Raw genomic sequence first — 25,232 nt, 5'->3', positions numbered from 1 at the left:
TTTGAAGGTGTAAACTCCAGCCAGGCTGTGCAACCTGTACCATCAGTTGCTAATTTTTCCTGCAGCTCCAGTGACTGCCAGCTGTTTGGTGTCTTGAAGCCTTTTCTCAGATCAGCCTCCCTGACAATTTCAGCAATGAGCTGGATCAGGTGCACCCAGGAACCTCCTTCACCCTTTCATCTATGAGGCCACAGACCCATCTCCCCACACAGGCCTTCTCCCTCCCTCCAAACTGTCTGCAGCTGCCAGCTTCAGGCTCCTACATCTGCCCTGGGACTGCAGGTCCTGCCTGGCTGCTTCCCTCGTGCTGAAGCGCTGTATGAAGGCAAAGGTCTCTTACCCTCCATGTCCCCTCCAACCTCACCTATCCCATCATCTACTGGAAACAGCAGGGAGTAACATCATGAACAGGTCTAATTCACACAGATCCAAACTATTCCCAGCTTAGGACACCAGCTTGCCGGGTGGCACCCAGCTGTGAGTCGGTGAGGCCCAAAGCAGGGCTGAACTGGAACATCAGCATGGGGTGCCCATGCTGGCATGGCTTTTGCCAGGCATTGAAGCATTTTCCACTCTGGAAGGATGAAGCTTCGGAAAAGAAATAAATCAAAGCTGAATCTCGCTGCAGAAGGGCCTCGACTCCCACTGCGGGCACCTGTGATTCCCGGTCTTTGTCCAACTATCCTTGACTCCCTCTCCTGGCTGAGAACACGGGCTACAGTCAGGAGCTCACAGGGACCTCCAGCCTGAGCACGGCCCCCAGCAGGAGGCTGACCCCGTTTTGCCGTCTGACTCTGTGCCCATTGATGAGTGTCGTCCAATGTGTGACTTGTGCCCCCTCCCCAGCGCTCGCCGGTGAGCCCTTTTTAATGCAGCGAGTCTACAACTCCCGGGTAGAGAGGTGGGGCACAACCACCTGCACTCCTGTGAGATGTGCTTTTCTCCCCTCTCAAAAATCAAAACACACGTAAAAAAAAAAAAAAATAAATCTCCCTTTATTAGCATTTAGTTCTTAGCCTTGCTATTGGCTTTTAAATCCAGGCTATAGCTAGCACACGTCTTGGGTCCTGTTCCCATCCCACCAGAGAAGCCCTTGCTTGGACCTGCTCTGAGGCTCCCCTAGCTCTGATTAGGCGATTTCCCAAGTGGCTGGCAGGAGCGGCTCCGGGGCCCGCAGGTGGTGCTATGGCCCCGCTCCCGGCCGCCTTTCTCCCGATCGCTGCTGTTTCAAAGCCCCCAGCCTGGCCACACAGGGCAGGAAGGCACAGCCCGGGCAGGCAGAGAACCTGAAGGGCTGAGCCTGAGCACTCCTGCTCTCAAGGCTCAGCTCCACGGAGGAATTACATGCCAAATCTAATTGTGCCTTTGTGGCTCCCGGCTGGAGGCGGTGAAATGTGGTTATGACAGGGGAGGAGGTTGAACTGAAGGGCAGAAGTGTCCCCACGACGCGCTCCCGCGGCTCCCTCACGCCGCACTGCGCTGAGAGCAGAGGCGGGGCGGGGGTAACCTTCCGTATTCTGCCCAAGGCCAAGCGGGAAACCCGCACGGGCGGCCCAAGGCCCAGCCGCTCGCACCAGCCACGTACAGGGGCAGGGGGCTAGCGGGAACCGCTGCCCCCGGCGGAGCACCACGACCGAAACCCGCGGCCACTCTGACAGCGCCAGCGCCAGCGCCATCGCGCCTACGCCGCGGGTGCGTCACTTCCGGGCCGGCGCGTCACTTCCGGCAGCACGCTGCGCTTCCGGGGCGCCGCTGCCTGGAGACGGCGCTGCGCAGCCGGAGCGCTCCGGTAAGGTGGGGCTGGGGTGCGGCGGGATGCTGGAGCCGGGGGGCTGTGAGGGGGTGTGTGGGGTGAGGGGTGTGTGGGGGGTGATGGTGGAGCCAGGGGGCTGTGAGGGGTGTGTGTGGGGTGATGGTGGAGCTAGGGGGCTGTGAGGGGTGTGTGTGGGGTGATGGTGGAGCTAGGGGGCTGTGAGGGGTGTGTGTGGGGTGATGGTGGAGCCAGGGGGCTGTGAGGGGTGTGTGTGGGGTGATGGTGCAGCCAGGGGCTGTGAGGGGTGTGTGTGGGGTGATGGTGGAGCTGAGGGGCTGTGAGGGGTGTGTGTGGGGTGATGGTGGAGCTAGGGGCTGTGAGGGGTGTGTGTGGGGTGATGGTGGAGCCAGGGGGCTGTGAGGGGTGTGTGTGGGGTGATGGTGCAGCCAGGGGCTGTGAGGGGTGTGTGTGGGGTGATGGTGGAGCTGAGGGCTGTGAGGGGATGTCTGGGGTGATGGTGGAGCTAGGGGCTGTGAGGGGGTGTGTGGGGTGATGGTGCAGCCAGGGGCTGTGAGGGGTGTGTGTGGGGTGATGGAGCTGAGGGGCTGTGAGGGGTGTGTGTGGGGTGATGGTGGGGCTGAGGGGCTGTGAGGGGTGTGTGTGGGGTGATGGTGGAGCCAGGGGGCTGTGAGGGGTGTGTGTGGGGTGATGGTGGAGCCAGGGGGCTGTGAGGGGGGTGTGTGGGGTGATGGTGGAGCCAGGGGGCTGTGAGGGGTGTGTGTGGGGTGATGGTGGAGCAGAGGGGATGAGGGGTGTGTGTGGGGTGATGGTGGAGCTAGGGGCTGTGAGGGGTGTGTGTGGGGTGATGGTGGAGCAGAGGGGATGAGGGGTGTGTGTGGGGTGATGGTGGAGCTAGGGGGCTGTGAGGGGTGTGTGTGGGGTGATGGTGCAGCCAGGGGGCTGTGAGGGGTGTGTGTGGGGTGATGGTGGAGCTAGGGGCTGTGAGGGGTGTGTGTGGGGTGATGGTGGAGCTAGGGGCTGTGAGGGGGTGTGTGTGGGGTGATGGTGGAGCCAGGGGCTGTGAGGGGTGTGTGGGGGGTGATGGTGGAGCTGAGGGCTGTGAGGGGTGTGTGTGGGGTGATGGTGGAGCCAGGGGGCTGTGAGGGGTGTGTGTGGGGTGATGGTGGAGCCAGGGGCTGTGAGGGGGTGTGTGTGGGGTGATGGTGGAGCTGAGGGGCTGTGAGGGGTGTGTGTGGGGTGATGGTGGAGCCAGGGGCTGTGAGGGGTGTGTGGGGGGTGATGGTGGAGCTGAGGGCTGTGAGGGGTGTGTGTGGGGTGATGGTGGAGCCAGGGGCTGTGAGGGGTGTGTGTGGGGTGATGGTGGAGCCAGGGGGCTGTGAGGGGTGTGTCTAGGGTGATGGTGGAGATGGGCAGCTGTGAGGGGTGGAACTGAGGATGCCTTCTTGCCCTCTGCCCACCTTGGTGCCCAGAGCACTGGCAGGATTCTGCCCTGCCCTGTGGGAGCAGGGACCAAGGATCTGGGTCCTGCACAGCCCAGGCTGTAGCACGGTGCAGCTCATCCCTATGAGCAATTTCTGTACCCCAAGACATTCCCTGAGGAGCCTGGGGAGGGTGTGGCAGATAGGAGCAATCCAGCTGTCACTACAGGAGGAAACTGGTTATGTGGGACAGGTCTTGTTCTGCCAGGCAGGTGTTGCACCCAGGTGTGGTGTAGTGTGCTGTGAGTGACTCTCAATGGGGAGTAGCTAAAAAAAAACCCAAAACAAGGCAGATTTTTACCCTTTCAGTCCCAAGTCAGGCTACAGGTCATCGAGACACTTGAACATGTCCAGAGAAGGGCAACAAGGCTGGGGAGAGGCCTTGAGCACAAGCCCTATGAGGAGAGGCTGAGGGAGCTGGGATTGTTTAGCCTAGAGAAGAGGAGGCTCAGGGGTGACCTCATTGCTCTCTACAACTACCTGAAAGGTGGTTGTAGCTTCCAACCTTGCTGATACTGTGATACAGGAAGAACACCAAGCTCTTCAGTGAATGATTTTTTTCACTCATCTCTATCCACTTGCTACTGGATTTGAAGATCCAGCTCCCAGTTCAGGAATATTGCCAGCAACTTAAAAACTAGATTCACCCAACCCTGATGCCCTGCAGTGCTGGCACAAGACTCTTGGCTTTTCTGACCTGCTCATCCAGTCTGTCAGCTGCAGCCTTTTCTTGCATATCTGAATTGCTCCAAGCCTTCTTGTGGGCAGCCATGCTGAGTGATGCACGTTTGCCTCCTGGCTGGCCTCAGCTGGGAGACTTTCTCAGGGCCAGGGTGAGAATCCTGCTGAAGTGGGTTGTGTTTGCTTTGCTTTCAGCTGGGCATAGGAAATGCTAAGGAACTGAAGTAGTGTGGTTTGCAATGGAGCTGTGTCATTCTGCATTTTAATTGTTTGCACTTGTCAGAGTCTCACCCAAAGTGTTTTGCAGGATAAATTGATTGAGGGAGCTGGGGTGGTTTAGCCTGGAGAAGAGGAGGCTCAGGGGAGACCTTCTGCCTCTCTACAACTAACTGAAAGGAGGTTGTAGGCAGGTGGGGATTGGTCTCTTCTCCCAGGCAACCAGCACCAGAACAAGAGGACACAGTCTCAAGCTGCAACAGGGGAAGTTTAGGCTGAAAGTGAGGAGAAAGTTCTTCCCATAAAGAGTTGTTAGCCATTGGGATGTGCTGCCCAGGGAGGTGGTGGAGTCCCCATCTGTGGAGGTGTTCCAGAAAGGCTTGGTTGTGGCACTTGGTGCCATGGTTCTCCATCAGGAGAAGTGTGGCCAGCAGGGCAAGGGAGGTGATCCTCCCCCTCTACTCAGCCCTGGTGAGACCCCACCTGGAGTACTGCCTCCAGCTCTGGAGCCCCTATTAAAAGAGGGATCTGGAGGTGCTGGAAGGTGTCCAGAGAAGGGCCACAAGGATGATCAGAGGGCTGGAGCACCTCTCCTATGAGGACAGACTGAAGGAGTTGGGGCTGTTCAATCTGGAGAAGAGAAGGCTCCCAGGTGACCTCATTGTGGCCTTCCAGTGTCTGAAGGGGGCTACAGGAAGGCTGGGGAGGGACTGCTCAGGATCTCAGGGAGTGATAGGACTAGGGGGAATGGAATGAAGCTAGAGGTGGGGAGATTCAGGCTGGAGGTGAGGAGGAAGTTCTTCCCCATGAGAGTGGTGAAGCCCTGGAATGGGTTGTCCAGGGAGGTGGTTGGGGCCCTGTCCCTGGAGGTGTTTAAGCCCAGGCTGGATGAGGCTCTGGCCAGGCTGATCTAGTGTGGGGTGTCCCTGCCCATGGCAGGGGGGCTGGAACTAGCTGATCCTTGTGGTCCCTTCCAACCCTGACTGATACTATGATACTATGGTTTAGTTGTCAGGAGGTGTTAGGTATTAGGGAATAGGTTGGACTCGATGATCTCTGAGGTCTTTTCCACCCTGGGTGATTCTGTGAGTCTAGGATTAGAGACCCTTGGGCTTCAGACCCCCGGGCAGAGAATTCCGAGGTTGGAATGCTGAGGCTGCGGGGCTGCTGCTTGGAAGAGCAGCCTCTTTAGATGGGAAACGGGGTTGCAGGAAGTGATAAACATGCTTGTGAGTGCCTGGGGCTGTTTGTCACCTGCAGCACTTGGGCTTTGGCAGGTCCCTGCCGCGCCATGTCCGGAGACAGCGACTGCACCAGGACCAGTCCGTCGGCGGGCTCTCCGTCGGACACCGAGCTCGCGCCAGCTCGGCCCAAGTATGTGTGCTCCCTGTCGCCTGAGCTGGTCACCAAAGCCCGGGAGGAGCTCCAGGAGAAGCCTGAGTGGAGGCTCCGTGACGTGCAGGCCCTCCGAGACATGGTGTGCAAGGACTACCCCTCCCTGGGCACCTGCCTGGACGATGCCTTCCTGCTGAGGTTCCTCAGAGCCAGGAAGTTTGATTACGACCGAGCGCTCCAGCTGCTGGTGAATTACCACAGCTGCAGGAGGAGCTGGCCTGAGGTCTTCAGCAACCTGAGGCCCTCTGCAATAAAGCCTGTCCTGGAGTCAGGCTTTGTCACCGTGCTGCCTCACCGCGACCCCGAGGGACGCCACGTCGTCTGCATCCGCCCAGGTACTGAAGCGCGGAGGGGTCCTGGCTCCCCAGCTGCAGCCTGGGCTGCGCCAGAGCTCTTTTTCCTGCTCTCCTCTGAACAGTGGTGACTTACAGAGGGGACCTGGCTTCCCCGTGACATTGGAAGGGTGAAGGGACGTGTTTGGTGTTAGCCAGCATTAAAGCACTTGCTCTGGGGTGCATTGAGAGGAGTGTGGCCAGCAGGTCGAGGGAGGTTCTCCTCCCACTCTACTCTGCCCTGGTGAGACCTCACCTGGAGTATTGCATCCACTTTTGGGCTCCCCAGTTCAAGAGGGACAGGAATCTACTCAGAGTCCAACAGAGGGCTATGAGGATGATGAAGGGACTGGAGCACTGGCTGGTGAGGAGAGGCTGAGAGACCTGGGGCTGGTTAGTCTGGAGAGGAGAAGGCTGAGAGGGGATTTAATAAATGTCTATCAATATCTGAGGGCTGGGGGTCAAGAGGGAGGGGACAGGCTCCCTGTGATAGGACAAGGGGCCTTGGATAGAAACTCCAGCACAGGAGGTTCCACCTCAACCTGAGGAGGAACTTACTCACTGTGAGGCTCACAGAGCCCTGGAGCAGGCTGCCCAGAGAGGTTGTGGAGCCTCCTTCTCTGGAGCCTTTCCAGCCCTGTCTGGATGTGTTCCTGTGTGAGCTGTGCTGGATTCTGTGGCCCTGCTCTGTCAGGGGGTTGGACTCAATGATCTCAGGAGGTCCCTTCCAACCCCTAACATCCTGTGAGCCTGTGATCTTGCTGCCAGCAGCAACTGCAGCTGTGTCACAATGACATGCAGTGAGGTGGTGTGGCAGTTTAGGCTCCTGCAATCTTTGCTGATGCAAGACAAACTAATGTGTGGTAACCCCAACTGCAACAGGGCTGCTGGCCCACAGCTAGGAACTTGGCACTTGTTTTGCCAGTGAGTGGAAAGGAGCCTGTGGCTTTGACTCCTGGGTGAGCAGTCAGAGCCTTGGGGGTGCTTTTGGTGCTGCCAGGCTTGCTGTGCATTTCTTTTCCTTCATTCTCTTTTCCATTTACCTGCTTGCTTTCTCAGCTGAAACTGCTTCTGTGCTGGGTGGAGAAAGGGATTCTTGATGCCATTGCCTTTGCTCCCTGAAGTAAACATGAGTTGCCATTGAACCCTTAAGAAAGGCTGCTCTGAGCTAGTACTGTGGCTGGTAAAAACTAACTTTTAAGAGTCCAGGCAAACAGAGAAGTAGGGTTTGGAATGTGTGTTGCTAGCTTCTGTTTCCTCTCCAACTTACCATCCATGTTTGTGTCCTCAGACAGATGGAGCCCCAGCCAGTACCCAATCACTGAGAATATTCGTGCCATATACCTGACCTTAGAAAAGCTCATTCAGTCTGAGGAGACCCAGGTGAATGGAATTGTAATCCTGGCAGACTACAAAGGAGTCAGCTTGTCTAAGGCCTCTCATTTTGGTCCTTTTGTAGCCAAAAAAGTGATTGGAATTCTTCAGGTAAGACCTGAACTGGTGGGAAACTGACCTTGTGCATTGCCAGTATCTGAAGGGGGCCTACAGGAAAGCTGGGGAGGGACTTTTGAGGGTGTCAGGGAGTGATAGGACTGCGGGGCATGGAGCAAAACTAGAAATGGGGAGATTCAGCTTGGATGTTAGGAAGAAGTTCTTCCCCTTGAGGGTGTTGAGAGACTGGCACAGGTTGCCCAGGGAGGTGGTGGAAGCTTCATCCCTGGAGGTTTTTAAGGCCAGGCTGGATGCAGCTCTGGGCAACCTGCTGTAGTGTGAGGTGTCCCTGGCCATGGCAGGGGATGTTGGAACTGGCTGAGCCTTGAGGTCCCTTCCAACCCTGACAATTCTGTGATTGTAAATGACTGCTGCTGTCTTGAGTTCTTGACTGTGTCACCAGAAACTCAACCACCTTGGCTTCTCCTGGCAGAGTTAAAACAGGTCTCTGCCCAACCAGTTTCTCACAGCTTTGCTAACTTCCCTCACTTGCCCTGTTTTGGATCCCTAAAACTAAGCTTGCATTTGAAATGCAAACTTTGAGTTGGAACAGTTAAAGTAGCTCTGCTAGGTGTGGTGAGGAAGAGCAGGGAACTGCAGGGCAGAGCAGATCCTGTGCTGCTGAGGAGTGGCTCCTGCCAGCCCAGGTGGAGCTGCCCACTGGGTAGATGCAGGTACTGCTGCAAACGTTTTGCAGAGAGGACTTCAGAGCGGGGGTGTGAGGTGAGGAGAATTCCCTTCCAGTCCCTGAAGGAAGAGAGGCTGCTTCAGCACAGGGGGCTGCAAAAGAGGCAGCAATGAAAAGGATCTCCAGCTAGGTGTTTGGAAGGAAAGTGGTAAGCACAAGTGGAGTGGTACAAAAGAGGGAGGTGAAAGGTGTGAGGAGTAACCTGGCCAAAGTGGCAGGAAGGTCTGAGGGCTTTACTTGGTGTCCCACTACCTGAAGCAGTGGCATTAGGAAAACTGCTCTTGAGGGGATTCATTCTGGCCTGAGCTGGTTATGTTTGTTCCTGTATCTGTGAGGGGAGAGATAGGGGGAGTCAGGGGAGCTAATGGTGATGAAGTCAGAGTTTATGGGGGCCTGTGTAAGGGCTTGCTCTTTAAGCTGTGATCCAAAGGTGTCTCTTGACTGAGCCCATGTTTGCACAAATAAAGTGCTGGGTGTCCTGCTGGACTTAGTGACAGCTGAACAAAAGCTGAACTAGGTGAAGGACACAAAGCTGTGGGGTGGGTCTGAACATGTTGCATCAGCCTGGCTGAGCTGCAGCTCTGGTGGAAATGAGCAAACTTCCTGACAGCCATGAGGAGACTCCTGCAGTGCACCTCATCTGCTTGCCACTCCAAGAGCTGCTGTGGAGCTGGCTAGGAGGGAAAGAAACTTCACTGTGCCACATGAGGCTTTCCCTGGTGATGAGGAGCTTCTGCCTTGGGGAAAATGTTTCTGCAGATACATTTCCAGCAGGATTCCCTTCAATAACTTGGTTTGAACTGTCAGGATATGGAGATGCTGTGTGCTGTGTTGGCAGCAGAGCCTGCTTCTCTTTCCAGTTAAGCAAACAGCTGGAGTGGCAGGAAAAGAATGAGATCAGAGTCTTCTCCTTGTACAAAAACACATCTTGGGACCAAATCTTGTTGTTTGGCACAGTCAGAACTGCTCTGCTCTGCATGGTGTACTCCTCAGAAGCAAGGCTCCTCACTTTGTGCCCTCATCAGGGGTGGGAATTGGAGGCAGCCATTCCTTAGGTGTCTCTGTCAGGGAAGGTGAAGCAGCACAGCAGAGATGCAGATTCACTGACAGCAGTGTATTCTTCCATGCCTCCTGGGGTGGCCAAGGGTGTTGCCTGTGACAAGCTGTATTTCTGTTAGTGCTGTGGTTGGTGTTGGTTGCTCAGGTGGAGGTTTGGGAGCTGCTGGGTTGGTGCTGGCAGGCAGTCTGGGGGGATTTTAAGAGGAAGCTGGCGAATAGAATAGAATAGACCAGACCAGACCAGACCAGGTTGGAAGAGACCTTCGAGATCATCACATCCAACCTATCATCCAACACTACCTAATCAACTCAACCATGCAACCAAGCACCCCATCAAGGCTCCTCCTGAACACCTCCAGTGATGGTGACTCCACCACCTCCCTGGGCAGCACATTCCAATGGCCAATCTCTCTTTCTGGGAAGAACTTTCTCCTCACTTCCAGCCTAAACTTCCCCTGGTGCAGTTTGAGACTGTGTCCTCTTGTTCTGGTGCTGGTTGCCTGGGAGAAGAGACCAGCCCCCTCCTGGCTACAACCTCCCTTCAGGTAGTTGTAGACAGCAATTAATGCCATTTGCTCTCTACAACTACCTTAAGGGAGGTTGCAGACAGGCGGAGGTTGGTCTCTTCTCCCAGGCAACCAGCACCAGAACAAGAGGACACAGTCTCAAGCTGTGCCAGGGGAGGTTTAGACTCGAGGTGAGGAGAAAGTTCTTCACCGAGAGAGTCGTTAGCCATTGGGATGTGCTGCCCAGGGAGGTGGTGGAGTCCCCATCCCTGGAGGTGTTCAGGTGGGGACTGGATGTGGCACTTGGTGCGATGGCTTAGTAGCCATGAGGTGTTGGGTGACAGGTTGGACTTGATGATCTTTGAGGTCTCTTCCAACCTGGTTGACCCTATGATTCTAAACCCCTTCTTTACCCTGCAGGATGGGTTCCCCATTCGGATCAAAGCTGTGAACATCATCAATGAGCCTCGGATATTCAAAGGCATTTTTGCCATCATCAAACCTTTCCTGAAGGAGAAGATCGCAAACCGGGTAAGGGGCTGTGGCATTTCCACAGCACTTAGCATCATTGAATTGTTTAGCCTGGAGAAGAGGAGGCTCAGGGCAGACCTTCTTGCTCTCTACAACTACCTGAAGGGAGGTTGTAGCCAGGTGGGGGTTGGTCTCTTCTCCCAGGTACCCAGCACCAGAACAAGAGGACACAATCTCAAGCTGTGCCAGGGGAAGTTTGGGCTGGAGGTGAGGAGAAAGTTCTTCCCAGCAAGAGAGATTGGCCATTGGAATGTGCTGCCCAGGGAGGTGGTGGAGTCCCCATCTGTGGAGGTGTTCCAGAAAGGCTTGGATGTGGCACTTGGAGCCATGGTTTAGTTGTCAGGAGGTGTAAGGGATTAGGGAATAGGTTGGACTTGATCTCTGAGGTCTTTTCCAACCTTGTTGATTCTGTGCTTTGTTAGGGTTGGCAGGGACCTCAAGGATCATCTAGTTCCAACCCCCCTGCCATGGGAAGGAATATCTCACACTAGATCAGGTTGCTCAGAGCCACACCCAGCCTGGCCTGAAAACCTCCAGGGATGAGGCTCCATTAGCTCTTCAGTGTTTCTAAGCTGCTGGCATGGCCACTGCAAGCAAAAACCATTGAAAACTTCCTTGCTAGAAAAACATTGGGGCCATTTACTTGCTCTGAGTGGTCCTTCCTGCTTTCACTTTGACAAATGAGCCTGCAGGGAAAATGCTTCATGAGAGAGAAGCTTTGAGGACTTTAGCATGGGCCCAGCATTAATATGGAACTTTAATCCTAGGCTGTGTGCTCAGGACATTGATTCCATCCCTGGGATTAGATCACCTGGGAAGTAACACTTTGTTTATGAGGTGCTGGCACAGGAAATCTGTGGTGCTCTTTCTTTGCTCTTCTCCCTGGCAGAGGGATCCCTCCCTAGGCCCAGCTGTAGCTGCAGAGGATGATGCTTTTCTCCATAAGGACTTGCAGTCCCTTGAGCTGAGTGTGGAACCTTGGCACAGACTAGCAAACATCTAGGCTCTTGCTGGGGTTTAAGCTGTTCTAGCCTTAGATCACCTCAAGGCTTCTGTCCCTGCTGTGCCTAACTGCACCTGCCCAGTGTTGTCTGCTGCTCATAAAGATCCCATCTGAGCTGTGCTCTCCAGCTCAAGATCAGTTTGTTAGCTGCAGAGTCTTTGGTAAGTGCTACTAAAGCTAACTTTTTGTTTTCTTCTTTAGTTTTTTCTTCATGGCTGTGACTTAAATTCCCTTCACCAAAACATTCCTCCCATGATCCTTCCTGAAGAGTATGGTGGCACTGCAGGGAAGCTGGACATCTCTGCCTGGAATGAGCTGCTGCTGGCCTCTGAAGAGGACTTCCTGCATGACTTCTCCCAGCTGGTCCTCCCGTGCGAGAGCACTCCCCAGGAGATGCTTGTGAGTGGGGATGCTGAGGAGAAGCAGTGTGATGACTCCCTGCGAGGCATGAAGGCCCAGCTCTACTACTGCTACTAGCCAGGCAGCTCCCGAGCTTCCAGCACAGCCCAGAGCTGCTCCCAGAGGTGGCCGTGGGAACTCTGCCTTACTCCTGAGCCTGCAGCTTGGGGACAGGCCGCTGAGGCACTTTACACTGAACCAAAGGAAGCTGAGCAGGGCACAAGGGGGCAGGGCAGAGCGCGAGGAGGAAAAAGGCAGAGAGCACAGCAGAGCACTTGAGGCTCATCAGTGACTCATGCAAACTGGCCCTGGGGCAAGCATGAAGAAAAAGCCCCACTGCAGGATGTAGGATTGACAGCTTCTTAGCTTCTCTCCACACAAGCGAGAAGGGACACTGCTGATGTACTTTGTGACCATGTGTTCCCTTCCCCTTCTGCAAACAGCAGTAATCCAAGGCAAAAGGTAGTTCTGAACCCTGCCAAAGGTAGTTCTGAACCCTGCCAAAGTAGTTCTGTCAGTGAAGGCTGCCTGAAAATGTGCAGGTGTGACTTGGCCTGTCCTCTGTCACTTGGCACCTCTGAAATAGCTCCAGGAATATTCCTCTCAGATTGATACAGAGCAAAACTTCCTTCTTCAGAGTATCAGGGTGGAGATAACCTCTGCAATGTCTGCACAGCAGGAGCAACTCTTAACTGGTGGATCTACTGCTACAGTAGCTGTGCCAGGGCTGGCTATAAACAGATGGAACCTTCATTTTCAGCAAACAGGAGTTGTTCAGATCAAGCACTAAGGCTTTTGATCAGTTAAGAGCTTCAAATACTGAGGGTCAGGACCAAGTAAGAAGGAGCTGTGTCAGCCACCTCCCCCCTCTCAGTTCTTTTCCTCAGCTGGTTGTGAAGAGGAGCTGGGTGAGTCCCTCACAGCATTTGTAGCAGTTGGCACACAAAGGACAGAGGGCAGTAGCTGAGGTAAGGCAGCGAGGTGCTGCTCCAGCTGGGGTCTCTGGGCAGTTTGGCTGTGGAACCAAAGGCAGGCAGGCTCTTTGCAAGCACATTCTGCAGTCTCCTGCTCCTGTAGCATTTTGTTCACTGTGCTCCTTGTGAGTTGTTACAGCTTTGTTCTCTTGTTCTCTAACCTCCTTTGTCTTTAGCTGTCCTGTTCCTGTGTGAACTTAGACTTGAATGGTCTCTCTAATACTGACCTGTAGCTCCTGTGCCTGTGCTTCTAGGTCTTTGTCTAGAGACAGAACCAAGGCTCTGGTGTCCAGTCAGGGTAAGATACCTGTGTCTAAGCTGTTCCCACCTCCCAGGCTCAGTCTGTTTGGTCTTAAGCAGAACCTAACTCTCAGCACTCTTTGCACGTTTTCCTGCACTGTGATGGTGTGGAGATGGGAACCCCCCAGGAGCAGCACAGCACACCCCAGTACTCCAAGGGGGAAAGTCTCACTCTTGGTGAAAAAGAACATTCCTTTCAAGTGGAGACTTCTCTCTAGAGCACCTTCTGAGGCTGAAATCTCTATTCAGTGCCAAGTGTGGTTCAGGTGCCAGTTATGTTTCTGTGAAGCATCTGGAGGATCTCAGACGTTCACTTTCCCAGGTGCCAAACTCTTGCTCAGAATGTCTCTCTTCCTCTCAGTCCCCATGCAGCCTGCCTGCCCTGCCAGAAGGACACTCCTCTACACTCTGACTCCCCGACCTGGCAGCAGACCTCATCCTGGAACTAGGGAGAAGCAAATGCCCTACCTGTCACCTCAGGGTTAAACAGGGCAAACCCAAAGCTGAAGTGTTCTTCTGGGAGGCAGTGCAGAATCTGTGGGAGCAAGGAACTCATTGCTTGAACTGGTTTGGATTAAAGGTGGGAAAAGACAAATTATCCTCAGTGAAAGCATCTGATTTTTCCAACCTCTAGAGGTAAATTCTTACTCCTTTTTGACAGCTGTTAACCTTTAGTGTGGGGTGAAGAAAACCTAACCACTGCCATTTGCACCTGCTTAAAACAAGGTCAGAGTGCTGCCAGCCAGCCACTTCCTCCTTTCTGACCAGAATGTGCTGCATGTTCTGCTGAGAGGTAGTTCAGTTTCTTTGTGCCACCCAGCAAGACAGTGGCACACAGCACCAGGACTTGGAAAGGCAAGTGGCTGCCCACAGTTTGAACACAGAGTGGTGTTCATGGTGGTTCAGTGCCTCTTTGTTCCAGCCACAAAGTACAGATAAAAAGGTAAAACCAGGCTGGGCCATTTTCCCTCGAGGTGAAGGCCTCTTTCCTTACTGTGCTGCAGGGTCTGAAGGGGTATTTGGAGAGTTTAAGCTCTAAGAGCAGTTACCTGGATGTTGTGTAACTGCTGGAGAAGGAGGTTTGAATACTTGAGATTCAGTTCAGTGCCCTGAAGAAAGAAGTAAATCCAGTGGTGCTGAGCAGAAGGCTGAGGAACCTCCACAGAAACAAAGTCCTCCTTCAGGCTTTTCTATTCTCTTGCATGCCTTAAGCAGCAGGCAAACCAGACTCAGCTCTCCCTCCCCTGTTCTCCTCTGCTCCCAGAGAAGCTAAGAATAATGCCTATGAGTTAACCAAAATAGATAAGGCTCTGTTACCAGTGCTGAGAGCCTCTGCTATGTCTCCAGGACTTCTCTTTCTTCAAGCTGGCTGCTGGGCAGTTGATGTCAAAGATACTTGAAGTAAGCCAGGCCTATCTTTAGCAAGCATCTAACTCTTACTCCTCATTTGCTCCTTCTTGGCCTTGGAACTCAGAGCTGCAGGTTTCCTGAGCTGTAGCTCTAACCCTCTTTAGGTTTGTAACTAGTGCTTGCCTTGCCTAACAAAGCACAGCTCTGCTGAGCTGAGAAAGGCTCTCAGAGCTTTAGCACTGAAAAAGCAAAGCAATCCCTTTGCTCCCAGCATTGCTGATGGCAAGTAAGGGAAGCAAGCACTGGTCTGAAGTAGAGAATCTCCTTGTCTGCAAGGTGAGAGAACAGGTAGGAAAAGCACCCAGGCTGGGCTTTTGGGGTCGATTTGGTTTTGCCTTTTTGTTGTTGTTGTTAATTCTTTCCCCCTCCCCCAGCACTCTTTGTTTTTGCCACTTGAAATCTCTGCTCCAGGGGGTAGCTGCCTTGCCCAGGACAGCAGCCAGCCCTTCCCACTCCAACAGGGAATAAGGAAAGACAGCAGAGCTGCACCGGGCAGCCCTGCCTTTTGGCATCAAGGGGGCAGCTGCATCCTGTAACAGCACAGTACTTGAATCTCTGCTCCTGCAGGGGGGGTCCTGCAAACCCTGAGGTGTTGTCAGGAGCTGGCTGAAGTGTTTGTTGTTGGGGGGTTTGGTTTTGGGTTCAGTCTCCTTTTGGCATGAGCTAACCCCGGCGTCACTCAACCCTTCTGTCGTGTGTGGGCCTAGAGGTGCTGGGTGGTTCCCTGTAGGTCTGAGTTTGACAGAATTTATTTTTGTATTGCATTTTATAAAAGGGGAGTGGCCAAAGTGTGCAACTTTCTGATGCATGACTGGGTGATTAAATACAGTGTAACAGCTCCACCTTTGAAAGGGTTGTCTGGTGTCCTCTTGGGGGTATGGTACTGCAAGACCCAACGGTGACAGCTGCTGAGGCCCACATCAGACCCAGGTTAGGGAAAGGAGCCACACTGCATTGCATCACTGCACCTTCCAAGGAGTAAGAGTGGACAGAGAAGCACCTGCAAGTTCATAGAATCAACAAGGTTGGAAAAGACCTCAAAGATCACCAAGTCCAACCTGTCACCCAACACCTCCCGACTACTGAACCATGGCACCAAGTGCCTCATCCAATCCCCTCTTGAACACCTCCAGGGATGGTGACTCCACCACCTCCCTGGGCAGCACATTCCAACGGCTAAGAACTCTCTCTGTGAACAGCTTTCTCCTCACCTCCAGCCTAAACTTCCCCTGGTGCAGTTTGAGACTGTGTCCTCTTGTTCTGGTGCTGGTTGCCTGGGAGAAGAGACCAACCCCCACCTGGCCACAACCTCCCTTCAGGTAGTTGTAGACAGCAATAAGGTCTCCCCTGAACCTCCTCTTCTCCAGGCTAAACAACCCCAGCTCCCTCAGCCTCTCCTCATGGGGCTGTGCTCAAGGCCTCTCCCCAGCCTCCTTGCCCTTCTCTTTGTTTGTTTCTGAAGAACTACATTGTGACTTGGTTGCTGCATGGAGAAAAGCTGCAGTCACATCCTCCCCCCCAGGCAGGATTTGAACCACTCTAGGCAGTGTTTTGTGTTGGAGAACAACAACTGCTGCTGCTTACCCCCTGCCACCAGGCTGGGCCAGTTTCAGTAGTTAGAGCTCTTTATTCAAAAAGGAGGTTACAGTGCAAAATGCCTCTGTGCCACTACTCACTGTGTACATTTCTGTAAGCATATCAGACAAGAGAAATCCACCAGCAGCTCTGGCTTGCCACCAGTGAGCTGTTTGTCATACACTTCCCACTAAGGTTTGGCAAACAACACTAAAAAGAAGTTAGCATAGAAGTTGCCCCAGAGGGCAAGTTTGTTCTCACAGGGACCTGGAGCTTAACCAGTTTGTCAGCCTCAAAAGTTGTGTTCTTGCAGTAAGGAAGAAGGTTTTGGGGCTGTATTTTTTTTTGCCACAACAGAGGGAAGTCAGTGAAATTTAGACACACTTTGGGAATGGAATGTAGGCATCAAGCAGCATGGTTTGACTTGCAGGAACTGAAGTGTTAGCAACCAGCGCTGCTGGCTAGGAGAGATCTTTCAAGCAGGTGAATTCCTGGTTAGGTCAAGGTTACTTTGAGCCACTGGAAGGGTTGTGGCTACTGGACAGAAGAGAGATTCTTCTCCTGTGCTGTGACAGCACAGCTGTAGTGAACTTGGTAACTGCAGCAATAACATAACCATAACTGAAGGTTAAACTAGAGAGGTAACTGGAGGCAGCTTGGGTCCCTCTCAAGCATTAGGCAGCACACAGCTCTACCCTTGCAGGTTAGTGTGGACAGAAGGAACAGGACCACAGTGAAACTAAAGCAATACATCAGCATTTTGGCTTTCAGCAATGAGTTCCCCACCTCTGTAAGCTCAGAGAGGTGCAGTTTAACTGAAGTCCCTGTTAGTCAGGACAAGAGGAGCCACTAAGGTCCAAAGGTAGAGAAGCAGACAAAGCCAGCTGGAGCTTATCTTCACCCACACTGCTGGCCACTTACTCGTCATCGTCTTAAAATCTGCATCAGGGCTAGAAGGAAAAGAAGTCAGGCAGTAGATGTTAATTAAACCATCCACAATTTCCTGCTACCCCTCATGCTAATCTAAAGGTAGGACAATCATTTGGGACAATCCAGTGCAACAGCCTTTGTGGGAGCACAGTCAGACAACTAAACCAGTCAATTCCTATGGCTCCTTCACAGGCTTCTTGCTCTTGGTTTCCAGGCCTGAACTCAGCCTGGTGCTGCTGAGCAAGCTCTGCACAGAGCCCTGCTGCTCTGCAAGTGCATTTGCTCATCTCTACCCTGTGGCAGTCCTAGGGAAAGGAGGTGCAAGCTGCAGAGATCTGTCCAAGTGCTCTCAGCAGATCCAGGGAACACTCTAAGTGACATGTGGCACCTCTTTCCCAGGGTAGAGAGGGAGTAACATCGAGCTGGCCACTGATGAGCTGGCCACTGACAAGCTTCCCAGGCCACTTTGACCCAATTTCCTACCTCTCCTTCCTGCTCCTGGCCTCTGAAGGATGTAGCTGTGAAACAGTTCACCAAGACTACAGCTGCTGCCTTTTCCCCTCACAATTCAGCCACACAAACTCGGGAAGGCACAAGGGCAGTGCAGCTGGCCCGGGGACAGAACTTGAGCCAGCTGGGCAGCAGCCTCCCGTCCCTCAGGAACAGTAGCTGACACACAGGGCCCAAGGCTGCTGTCCTGCTTTTACCTGTACCAGTTGGTGAGTGTCATCATGATGTAAAGGGAGGCCAGGAAGAGCATGAAGTGGAAGAAGGTGTAGTTGTACTGCACTCCCTCCTTCTCGTTATCCGTGACGCGCCGAACGTCTCCGTCCTCAGCGGGCGCCGGGCCCAGCGCTGCGGTGTCCTCCAGCATGGCAGTGTCACTGCCAGACAGGGTCAGCTTGCTCACCTGGCTGTGGCTCGAGGAGCGAATGCTGCAGTGCAACACAAAGGTGGGCACAGTTCAAAGCTCCTGCCTCAGTCACCAAAGGACCACAATCAAGGTCTGGGTAAAACAAAAAGTCCCTCCCCAGCTCTCCTTCTAGCCCCCTTCAAATCCTGGAAGGCTGCTCTAAAGGTCTCCCTGGAGCCTGCTCCAGACTGAACAACCCCAACCCTCTCAGCAGAGGTGTTCCAGCCCTCTGGTCGTCTTCATGGCCTCCTCTGGACCTGCTCTAACAGCTCCATGGTTATGCCCAAGTGTTTTTCACTAGACCCAGCTTCAGACACCAAAAGGCAGCCAAAGCCCAACTGTTTGGCAGCTGCTAGCAGTGCAGGTCCTACCTGGAGTACAAGAGGCAAAGGACAAAGATAACCAATCCAACAACACTCTGGGCATCCCACCACTGCAGGGACTTGGGTGGAGCTGGGGTGGCAGGCACCACAGTGGTGTTCTCTGGCACAGCTGTGGGTGTAGCTATCTGGGTGATGATGTTCAGCAAACTTGGGTTACAGCTTCGTTCTGAAAGGGATTGAGGTAGGTTAGAGAGGGAGCTCTGCCAGCACTTAGCTAAGGGAAGGCGACAGGGAAGCTTCCAGTTTTTCATTCCCTTGCAATGCTGATCTCTGATTGCCCAGAGCCAGCAAGGGCATGGATATTTTTCCTTCCTGTGAGCTGTGCAAGGGTACAATAAATAGAAACACAGAATCAGAACACCCTGGCACTGGGATTCTTCCCCTCCCTGATACCCAGACCAGTTTAGGGCTGGAAAGAGGCAATTTCATGGTTGCACTGAAGTCAGCTGCAGCTCCTCACTGGATTTGATCTGTCAGATCAGTAGTGCACACAGATCTGAGACAGCTCCAGCCCCCACCAGCAGCTGCTGCTCTCACACCAAAGGATGCTGCCCAGCACTGGCTGCTGCTTACCAGGCTCATTGGACATGGCTGCCCAGGTGAGGTACATGGTGTAGAGGGTGATGACTGAGGACTGGAGGAGGCCAGAGCGGGGCTGATGCTCCTGTTCAAAGACACAGGAGCAAGGCAAGGTCAAAAGGGCAAGGTCCACCTCTCCTTGGACAGTTTTATGCTATTCAGCAATCATGAAAACCATCAGTCTGCATGAGGCTTTGTTCTGTGCTTCAAAGACCAGAAGACAATCCTTAGAACAATCTCATTCATGCAGTGAGCAGCTCAGACATGGAAGGAACAAGCAGGCCAAGTTGAGTTCTTCTGTGGCCAGGACCTTGGTGATGGGTTCTGAGTTAATCCCAGCTTACAGTTTTGTAAGCATGAGGCTTATTGGAACAACACAAGTTCAGAACCAAGTAACATGCAAGCTTCCTCTCCTATTAAACATGCTTCCCCATCACTTCCAGGCCACAGCATTAAGCTAGCAAATTCTCAGCTTATTTTGCTTTTTCCTGATGGGTTTCTCCATTCTGCCAGAACCTTCCCCACTGAAACCACTCCAGCAATTTTCCACTTGGAAAAGGTCCAAAGTGACACCAAGCCTGCTTCCAGGAAACAAGGCAGTACCCAGTGCACTGCTTCCAGAGCAAAATGCTTTTTTAAGGTGTTCCCACCTTGCACAGCCCTGACAAGTCTGAATGTTGCAGTTCTTACATCTGACTGAATGTGTGCTGCATCCCTTCTTGCCTCCCTGCTTTGTGTGGCAGAAGAGAACAGCAGAGCAAAACCATACCTGAACTTTTGGAAGGACAGAGACAATGGAGGCAGCAATGCAGAGGATCACATTAATGCTTATGAAGATCTTGTTCTCAGTGCAACCATCAGGCTTCGTGTAGAAGATGCAGAAGAGCACAAGAAAAACCAGAGACAAGGCATAGAACAAGCCTGTGCAGGAGAGCAGAGCTGCAGGGAGAAGAACAGAGTTACACAGGCAGTGTGAGCTGAGTTACTGAGCAGTTCCCACTGCAATGACAGCCTTCCTCTTCCTCCCTTGGAAGTCTGTTGCAGGACACCAGCCCAGCAGAGTGCACATTTGTTAGGTATAGCTGAAGTCCTGCTCTGGCTCACTAAGCAGGGTAGCTCACAGCAAAGCCAGGCTGCCACCAGGGGAGTCAGACCTGCCTTTCAGCAGCAGTTCAATTGGTTTAACTGGTGTCAAGCCACAGTGTCACACAGAGTGCTTTCTGCACACTCCTCACAGGCTATCTCTGAGCTCTGAATTCCCCCTTGCATGCTAGAGGCCAACCACTTGCATTCCCATCTGCTCCCTTCTTTGTAAGGAGCCCCAGAATGCTGCTAAAGCATTTGTAGCTGTGAGCAAAGCAGCACAGCGAGTAGCACTTTGTCAGTGGTCAGCTTTGTGCTGTCCTGCAGACACTGTCAACCAACACAACTGACTTCCTGAGGGCCTCAGTAGAGGAGGTGGCAAAGACAAGTTAGAGTTGAAGAGATCCAGGCTACTCCTGCTGCACTTGCACTGCAAACCAGCCAGGTGTTGCCTGCTGTGACTGTCAGACCTGCTCATCATGAGCCCAGAGGGGTCTGCATTTTATTTCATGACAGAAAAGCAACACTGCAGACGCTAACTGCAAGTGTTTACAGCAGTGCCTCAAGAAGACTCTGGAGTGTAACTCCAGGTATGTTTGCAAACTAGTCAGTGATCTGCAGAGTACTGGCCAGCAGAACAAAAACACACCTTTCCAGGTGAAAGTTCCTACCTGCATACCAGCATTTAGCATTTCCTTCCTCCATTCTCTCAACCCAGCTCTCATTCCAGGAGTGAGCAAAGTCCACAAGCAGCACCAACTGGATAAGAATGAAGAAGAAGGCTCCAGAAACACCAATGACAAACCAAGCTAGGAAAGGGTGCAAGAAAAACAGGGTTAGAGTTCATCATCTGCATGCTAGCCCACTTTAAAATAAACCCAAAAGCTCCTGTTTATACTGCAGCCACATAAGGGAAAAGCCTGAACCTGCTTTCTGAAAAGCAGCTGCTGTTCATCCCTCTGCCCTCCACCCTGCAGAAGCCTGTGGAGAGCCCTAGTTACTCAGGGGAGCAGCCTGTGCTGCCCAGGCTCAGCATGAGATCATTTAGCCCAAGGTGTTTTCAGCACAAATGGAAGAGGGGAGAGCTTTGGGACAAAAGTGCCATTGTGCCACACTGCTTTGAGGACTAACAACCCTCTCAGCTTGCTGTGATGTGGCCAGACAGCAAAAGTTCCTTGCACACGTTTTTCAGAGATTCAGGGAATGACTTAGTACTTGTCAGTGTTCTGAGCTGCCTCTGAAGGGTGCCAGAAGATTCAGCCCAGTAGTGATTGTGCCACAAGCACCACATTACTAACACCCAGCACTTGAGAAGAGATTGCTCCCTGCCATAACTCCAGGTGCTAACCCAAAACACTGGCTGAACCAAGACACTCTTGAGAAGCAGGGCAGAATCTGTGTCTCCCAGCAGCTCATTTTCACTAGCACAGCTCCAGCCTCGTAGGCAAATGAAGTAAGCTTATTAAAGAGAGACTTCCATGATGACTTCTGAACTGTACCTCTCGTGAAAGGCCCTTCAGGAATGTAAAAGGCCCCAACCATGAGAGCCACGATGGCAGCAATTTTGAAGAACCAGAACCTGTAAAAGAAGAGGCAAGCTGAAAGCCCTGGGCTGGCTCTGCACACAGCAGGCATGCAGGCAGCTCGCTGGGCACCCTCAGTGTAACCAATACAAAGTGGCATTCCAGATGAAGATGTTCACCAAGCCAAGGGGAGGAGCAGAACCTCTGAAGTTCAACAAAAGCATTGCACCTGGGACAGAAAAGCCCCAAGCAGCTGGGCAGACTGGGACAGACTGGCTGAAAGCTCTGCTAGAAGAGGAGCTCATGCTCCTCATGCAGCTCACCCCTGGGAAGAAGGCTGGCTCTGCACTGCTCAGCTTGGGCAAGGGAGGAGGGAGACCTGGTTGCTGTTTTCAACTGCCTAAAAAGAAAGGTGTAAAGACAACAAACCCAGATTCTTCTTGCAGGTGCATGGTGGAAGGGTAAAAGGCAACACATCCAAGCAGCAAAAACTACAGCTAGATGTGGCAGAACACTCACAAGTTGTCTAGAGAGGCCAAAGCATCCCCATCCTTTGGGATATTCACAACTCAGCTATCTGACCTTGAGCAACCTGCTCCACTTTGGTCCTGCTCTAACAAGGTGACTGGATCTTATGACCTCCAAAGGTGCCCTTGAAATTAAAGGACTCATGATAACTAAGCCATCTAGCCTAGAACTAACCCAGTTACATCACTGGCTCAGAAACCAGTTCCTGCTGGCTTACTGAGTCCAACTGGCCTAGTGAGTGACCCAGTGAGCCCCAGAGTCAGCACCAGGCTGGCAATGCAGCTGCAATCCAGTCTGTGGGAGTACTGCAGGTACCCAGAGCACTGTCCTTTGGTTACCTGACCTGGGGGGCATTATCAGGGCACCCAGAGAGGTTGTGGAGTCTCCTCCTCTGGAGACTTTCAAAACCTGCCTGGATGCATTCCTATGTGGACTACCTTTTGGCAAGGGGGTTGGCCTTGATCTCTGGAGGTCCCTTTCAATCTCTAACATTCTGTGATTCTGTGAAAGTTGGAAACATTGTGGCAGACTGGAGCGTTACTCTGCCTGCAGTTCAGAACAATCTCAAGGCTGTCCCTGCACGCACAAACCATTCACCCCCAAGTTCAGCAAGGAAAGGTGAGAGAGGAATGAAGCTGGAAGGCCAGGGCTGGCTCCCACCTACCCATTGTGCACAGCAGCTCGGGGATCATTGCTTGTTTTCACTGCTATCATGAGCAGAGAGAAGAGGAAGAAGAAGACAGCCATGGCAAAGCTGATTCGATAGACAGCCCTGTAGCCCACGAACACATCACAGCTGACGAAGCCATCCATGTAGGGTATCGGCGTGTGAAGGCCCTCCTCACAAAATCCAGGTATCTGGGGAAAGACACATTTAGTTGCCAACTTACACCTGCCTTTGCAATTTACATTCTTTAGGCTCCAGCAGCTAAAGCTCTCAGTCAGTGCTCTTCTGGCAGACCTGATAACAAAAGACCTTCTGCTCAGCCTTTCCCCACGTTATCGCTAAAAGCGTTAAGGAAGATTAAGATATCACAGCAGCAGGGCTCTGGCAGCAACTGGCAGCCTCCAGGTCTGGTCAAGTGTCAGAAAGCAGGAGCTGCACTTAAAAAAATGTACCCTGACTAAATTGTCTGTTTCAGCCAGAAGCCATTCTGTGCAGGCTGCTCCTTAAAGCAGGGGATGAGGCCCATTGGGGTGTCCATATCTCTCATGTAATCCATTCCAAGTAAAGAATCGATACTCCCTGGCACAAGTAATGGTTTTGCAAGCAGTTAGAAAGAGGTTTTCTTCCCTCTTCATACCTTTTTCAGCTGCTCTTCCATCCCTGGTGCCAGCATAATGCAGGCAAGAGCAGTACTGAGGAGGAGGAGGAAGGCATAGATAAGACGAGTCACTGTGGAATTCTTGCTGTTGGGACAACATCGGCACAGCAAACACGAGGCACCGCTGCACAAACAGGGAATCTGAAGGGCACACAGACACAGTTAGGGCATGCCCAGGAAAACCCGAGCTCCATGTAGGGACGCTCCGCTCCCCGCTGGACGACACCGACAAACCGCTTAATCGCCATTTCTGACTGACGGCGTGTTGCGAGCCACCCGTAGATAATCTGCCTTATCAGGCCGGGCTCTGTTCCCGGAGGTCTATGCCTGGCAGCGGCCAGGCCGCGGTGCCGAAGACACCGACACGGCCTCGCAAGGGCAAGCCCCGCCTGCTGGCCACACGCCTGGCGGTCATACGAGTCCTGCCCCCGGGAAGCAGCGGGATAGCTACAGCCCGGCGCCTGTTCTGCCTCGAAGAGCTGAAGCGGCTCCCGGAGCCGGCGGCACCAGGACCACAAGCCGCGGGAAGGGAACCAACACAGTACCGCTCCCGGGGCCCCCGGCAGAAGCACCCCACCCCGGGCAGGAAAAGGGAGCTTTGGGCTGGCTGGCAGCCACTCGCCCGGCACACAACTAACAAACCTCCGGTGCCGCCCCGCCACTCACCCCGCTGCCCAACGAAAAAAAACCCGGTGCCGTCCACGCCACGCCACTCACCCAGCTGGCCAACGAACAGACCCCCAAAGCCGCTCCCATGGCTCCGCCGCCGCCGCCGCCGCTACCGAGGCCCCTCCGGCCGCTTCCTGCTTCCGCCCCCACCCCGCGGCGTCCTCAGGCCACCGTCTAGGGCAGCCGCCGCTCATTGGCTCGTCCCGCCATGCTGGCGTTCTCGACGGCCAATGAGAGGGCAGGATGGAGCGACGCGCTGGCAAGAGAGCCGGCGAAGAGCGCGGGAGGGAGATGGTTGTTTACGGAACTGTTTCCGCCTTCCCCGAGGAGAGGAGCGTGGACGCTGATTGGTTCCTGCGGCGGGACAGCCAATGAGTGAGGCTGATCGACTCCTCCCTGCCGCTCGGCCGTTGCCCTGGCAGCAGCGCGGGCAGCATGGCGGTGGGTGGGGCTGCCGCCGGTGTTGGCACCGGCTCTGGCACCGGGCCACCCCCTCACACACGGGGTTTGGGGCCGAACACGTCCCTTTTCCCTGCCCCTGAGCGCTAGCAGCCCGTCAGGCGCCCTGGCACGTCCTGTGAGCTATCCGCAAGGGTACAGCTGACCCCTTCGGGTTCCACAGGGGACAAGGCGTTACCGGGCGCGGCGACAGGCGTCATGTCCGTGCAGAGGTTGCCTTGAAGCTGTCTGAGTGACACACGCGTCACTGCTGAGGCACCGACCTCACCGGAGGGGCCGCGACAGCCTGGATGCCTGAGAAAGCGCCTGACACGGCCCTGTGGATCACAGGGGCGTGAGGAAGGGCCCTGCTGCTCAGGGGCTGGGGACAGCGCTGTCGCCTGCCCTGCCTCAGGCCCAGGGCCCTGCCTGGCCCCTTGCAGTTGTTGACTGAATCTGCAGCTCATCTCCGCTCGTGTCCCGCCGTGACCTGGGCAGAAGCGCTCACTGGCAGGACTCGGCTCAGGCTGCTGAGCACCGAGCCGTGCCTGCGAGCTTTGCCTGCGAGCTTTGCCTGCCTGCTGTGTGCGACATGGAGTGCTGGGTGGAAGCAGCTCACAAGCCTCTCGGGGGTGGATCTCTCAAGGGGACGCTTCTGCATCAGCGCACGCTGAGCTCAGCTCCTGTTGTGCTCCTTCCAAACAGCAGCAGGGGCAAAGGAACCATGTGAAGAGAGAGATCATGCCGCTGCTGCTGCTGCTGGGGCTAGGGGCCTCTGGGTTTGGGTTACCAGCACAGGGCACCGCTCTCAGTTTGGAGGAGCTAAGACAGCTGAGTGACTCCTCGTCACTAAAGTCTGGGAGCAAATAGAGGAGAGGTGTCTGTGAGGATATGACAACAGTGAGAAGGTGACAAATGTTCACACAGAAGCGTGGCAAAGCAGCTGGAGCTGTTTAGTTTAGGTTTGTGATGCAAAGCACATCAGCGGGCAGGGCCAGCACTGCCCGGCTTGAGTCAGAGGCTGTGTTCCGGCTCCTGCACATTGCCTC

At 53.9% G+C, this 25,232-nt stretch overlaps 2 protein-coding genes across 4 annotated transcripts; one reads left to right on the top strand and one right to left on the bottom strand.

Moving 5' to 3' along the window:
- The first annotated feature begins 1,721 nt into the window (after nucleotides 1–1,721).
- On the top strand, nucleotides 1,722–15,088 carry TTPAL (alpha tocopherol transfer protein like). 3 transcript variants are annotated; one of them, XM_068149791.1, is made up of 5 exons: nucleotides 1,722–1,789; nucleotides 5,427–5,879; nucleotides 7,168–7,361; nucleotides 10,041–10,151; nucleotides 11,356–15,088. In XM_068149791.1, exons 2-5 carry the CDS (start codon nucleotides 5,441–5,443, stop codon nucleotides 11,629–11,631), a joined length of 1,020 nt encoding a protein of 339 aa, XP_068005892.1. In that variant the 5' UTR covers nucleotides 1,722–1,789; nucleotides 5,427–5,440; the 3' UTR covers nucleotides 11,632–15,088. The 3 variants fall into 3 exon arrangements, with proteins under 3 accessions (XP_068005892.1, XP_068005893.1, XP_068005891.1); XM_068149792.1 differs by lacking the exon at nucleotides 1,722–1,789 and adding an exon at nucleotides 3,154–4,085; XM_068149790.1 differs by lacking the exon at nucleotides 1,722–1,789 and having other exon boundaries at nucleotides 5,067–5,879.
- Nucleotides 15,089–15,844: 756 nt separating this feature from the next.
- SERINC3 (serine incorporator 3) lies at nucleotides 15,845–23,903 on the bottom strand. Its single transcript, XM_068149789.1, has 10 exons — nucleotides 23,794–23,903; nucleotides 23,056–23,217; nucleotides 22,416–22,609; nucleotides 21,200–21,279; nucleotides 20,372–20,509; nucleotides 19,387–19,556; nucleotides 18,612–18,702; nucleotides 18,027–18,204; nucleotides 17,450–17,677; nucleotides 15,845–16,762 (listed from the first exon to the last, which is right to left on the bottom strand). Exons 1-10 carry the CDS (start codon nucleotides 23,830–23,832, stop codon nucleotides 16,624–16,626), a joined length of 1,419 nt encoding a protein of 472 aa, XP_068005890.1. The 5' UTR covers nucleotides 23,833–23,903; the 3' UTR covers nucleotides 15,845–16,623.
- Nucleotides 23,904–25,232: the final 1,329 nt, after the last annotated feature.

This window comes from Melanerpes formicivorus, unplaced genomic scaffold, assembly GCF_026170545.1.
Source record: "Melanerpes formicivorus ecotype bairdi unplaced genomic scaffold, bMelFor1.0.p_v2 SCAF_19, whole genome shotgun sequence".
NCBI classification, from domain to species: Eukaryota; Metazoa; Chordata; class Aves; order Piciformes; family Picidae; genus Melanerpes; species Melanerpes formicivorus.
Note: the sequence above shows the minus strand (reverse complement) of the source record. Positions and strands in the feature narration are given on the sequence as shown.

What these genes read in the sequence shown, in the direction of transcription:
- SERINC3 (XM_068149789.1), bottom strand. Translation starts at nt 23,832, where the DNA reads ATGGGAGCGGCTTTGGGGGTCTGTTCGTTGGCCAGCTGG. An exon ending in CTGTCCTTCCAAAAGTTCAG is followed by an intron (nt 18,703 to 19,386) that starts GTATGGTTTTGC and finishes GTCTTTGAACAG; the next exon opens with GAGCATCAGCCCCGCTCTGG. An exon ending in CTTTGCCTCTTGTACTCCAG is followed by an intron (nt 17,678 to 18,026) that starts GTAGGACCTGCA and finishes GTTGCACTGCAG; the next exon opens with CATTCGCTCCTCGAGCCACA.
- TTPAL (XM_068149790.1), top strand. Translation starts at nt 5,342, where the DNA reads ATGGGAAACGGGGTTGCAGGAAGTGATAAACATGCTTGTGAGTGCCTG. An exon ending in AAGTGATTGGAATTCTTCAG is followed by an intron (nt 7,362 to 10,040) that starts GTAAGACCTGAA and finishes TTTACCCTGCAG; the next exon opens with GATGGGTTCCCCATTCGGAT. An exon ending in AGGAGAAGATCGCAAACCGG is followed by an intron (nt 10,152 to 11,355) that starts GTAAGGGGCTGT and finishes TTTCTTCTTTAG; the next exon opens with TTTTTTCTTCATGGCTGTGA.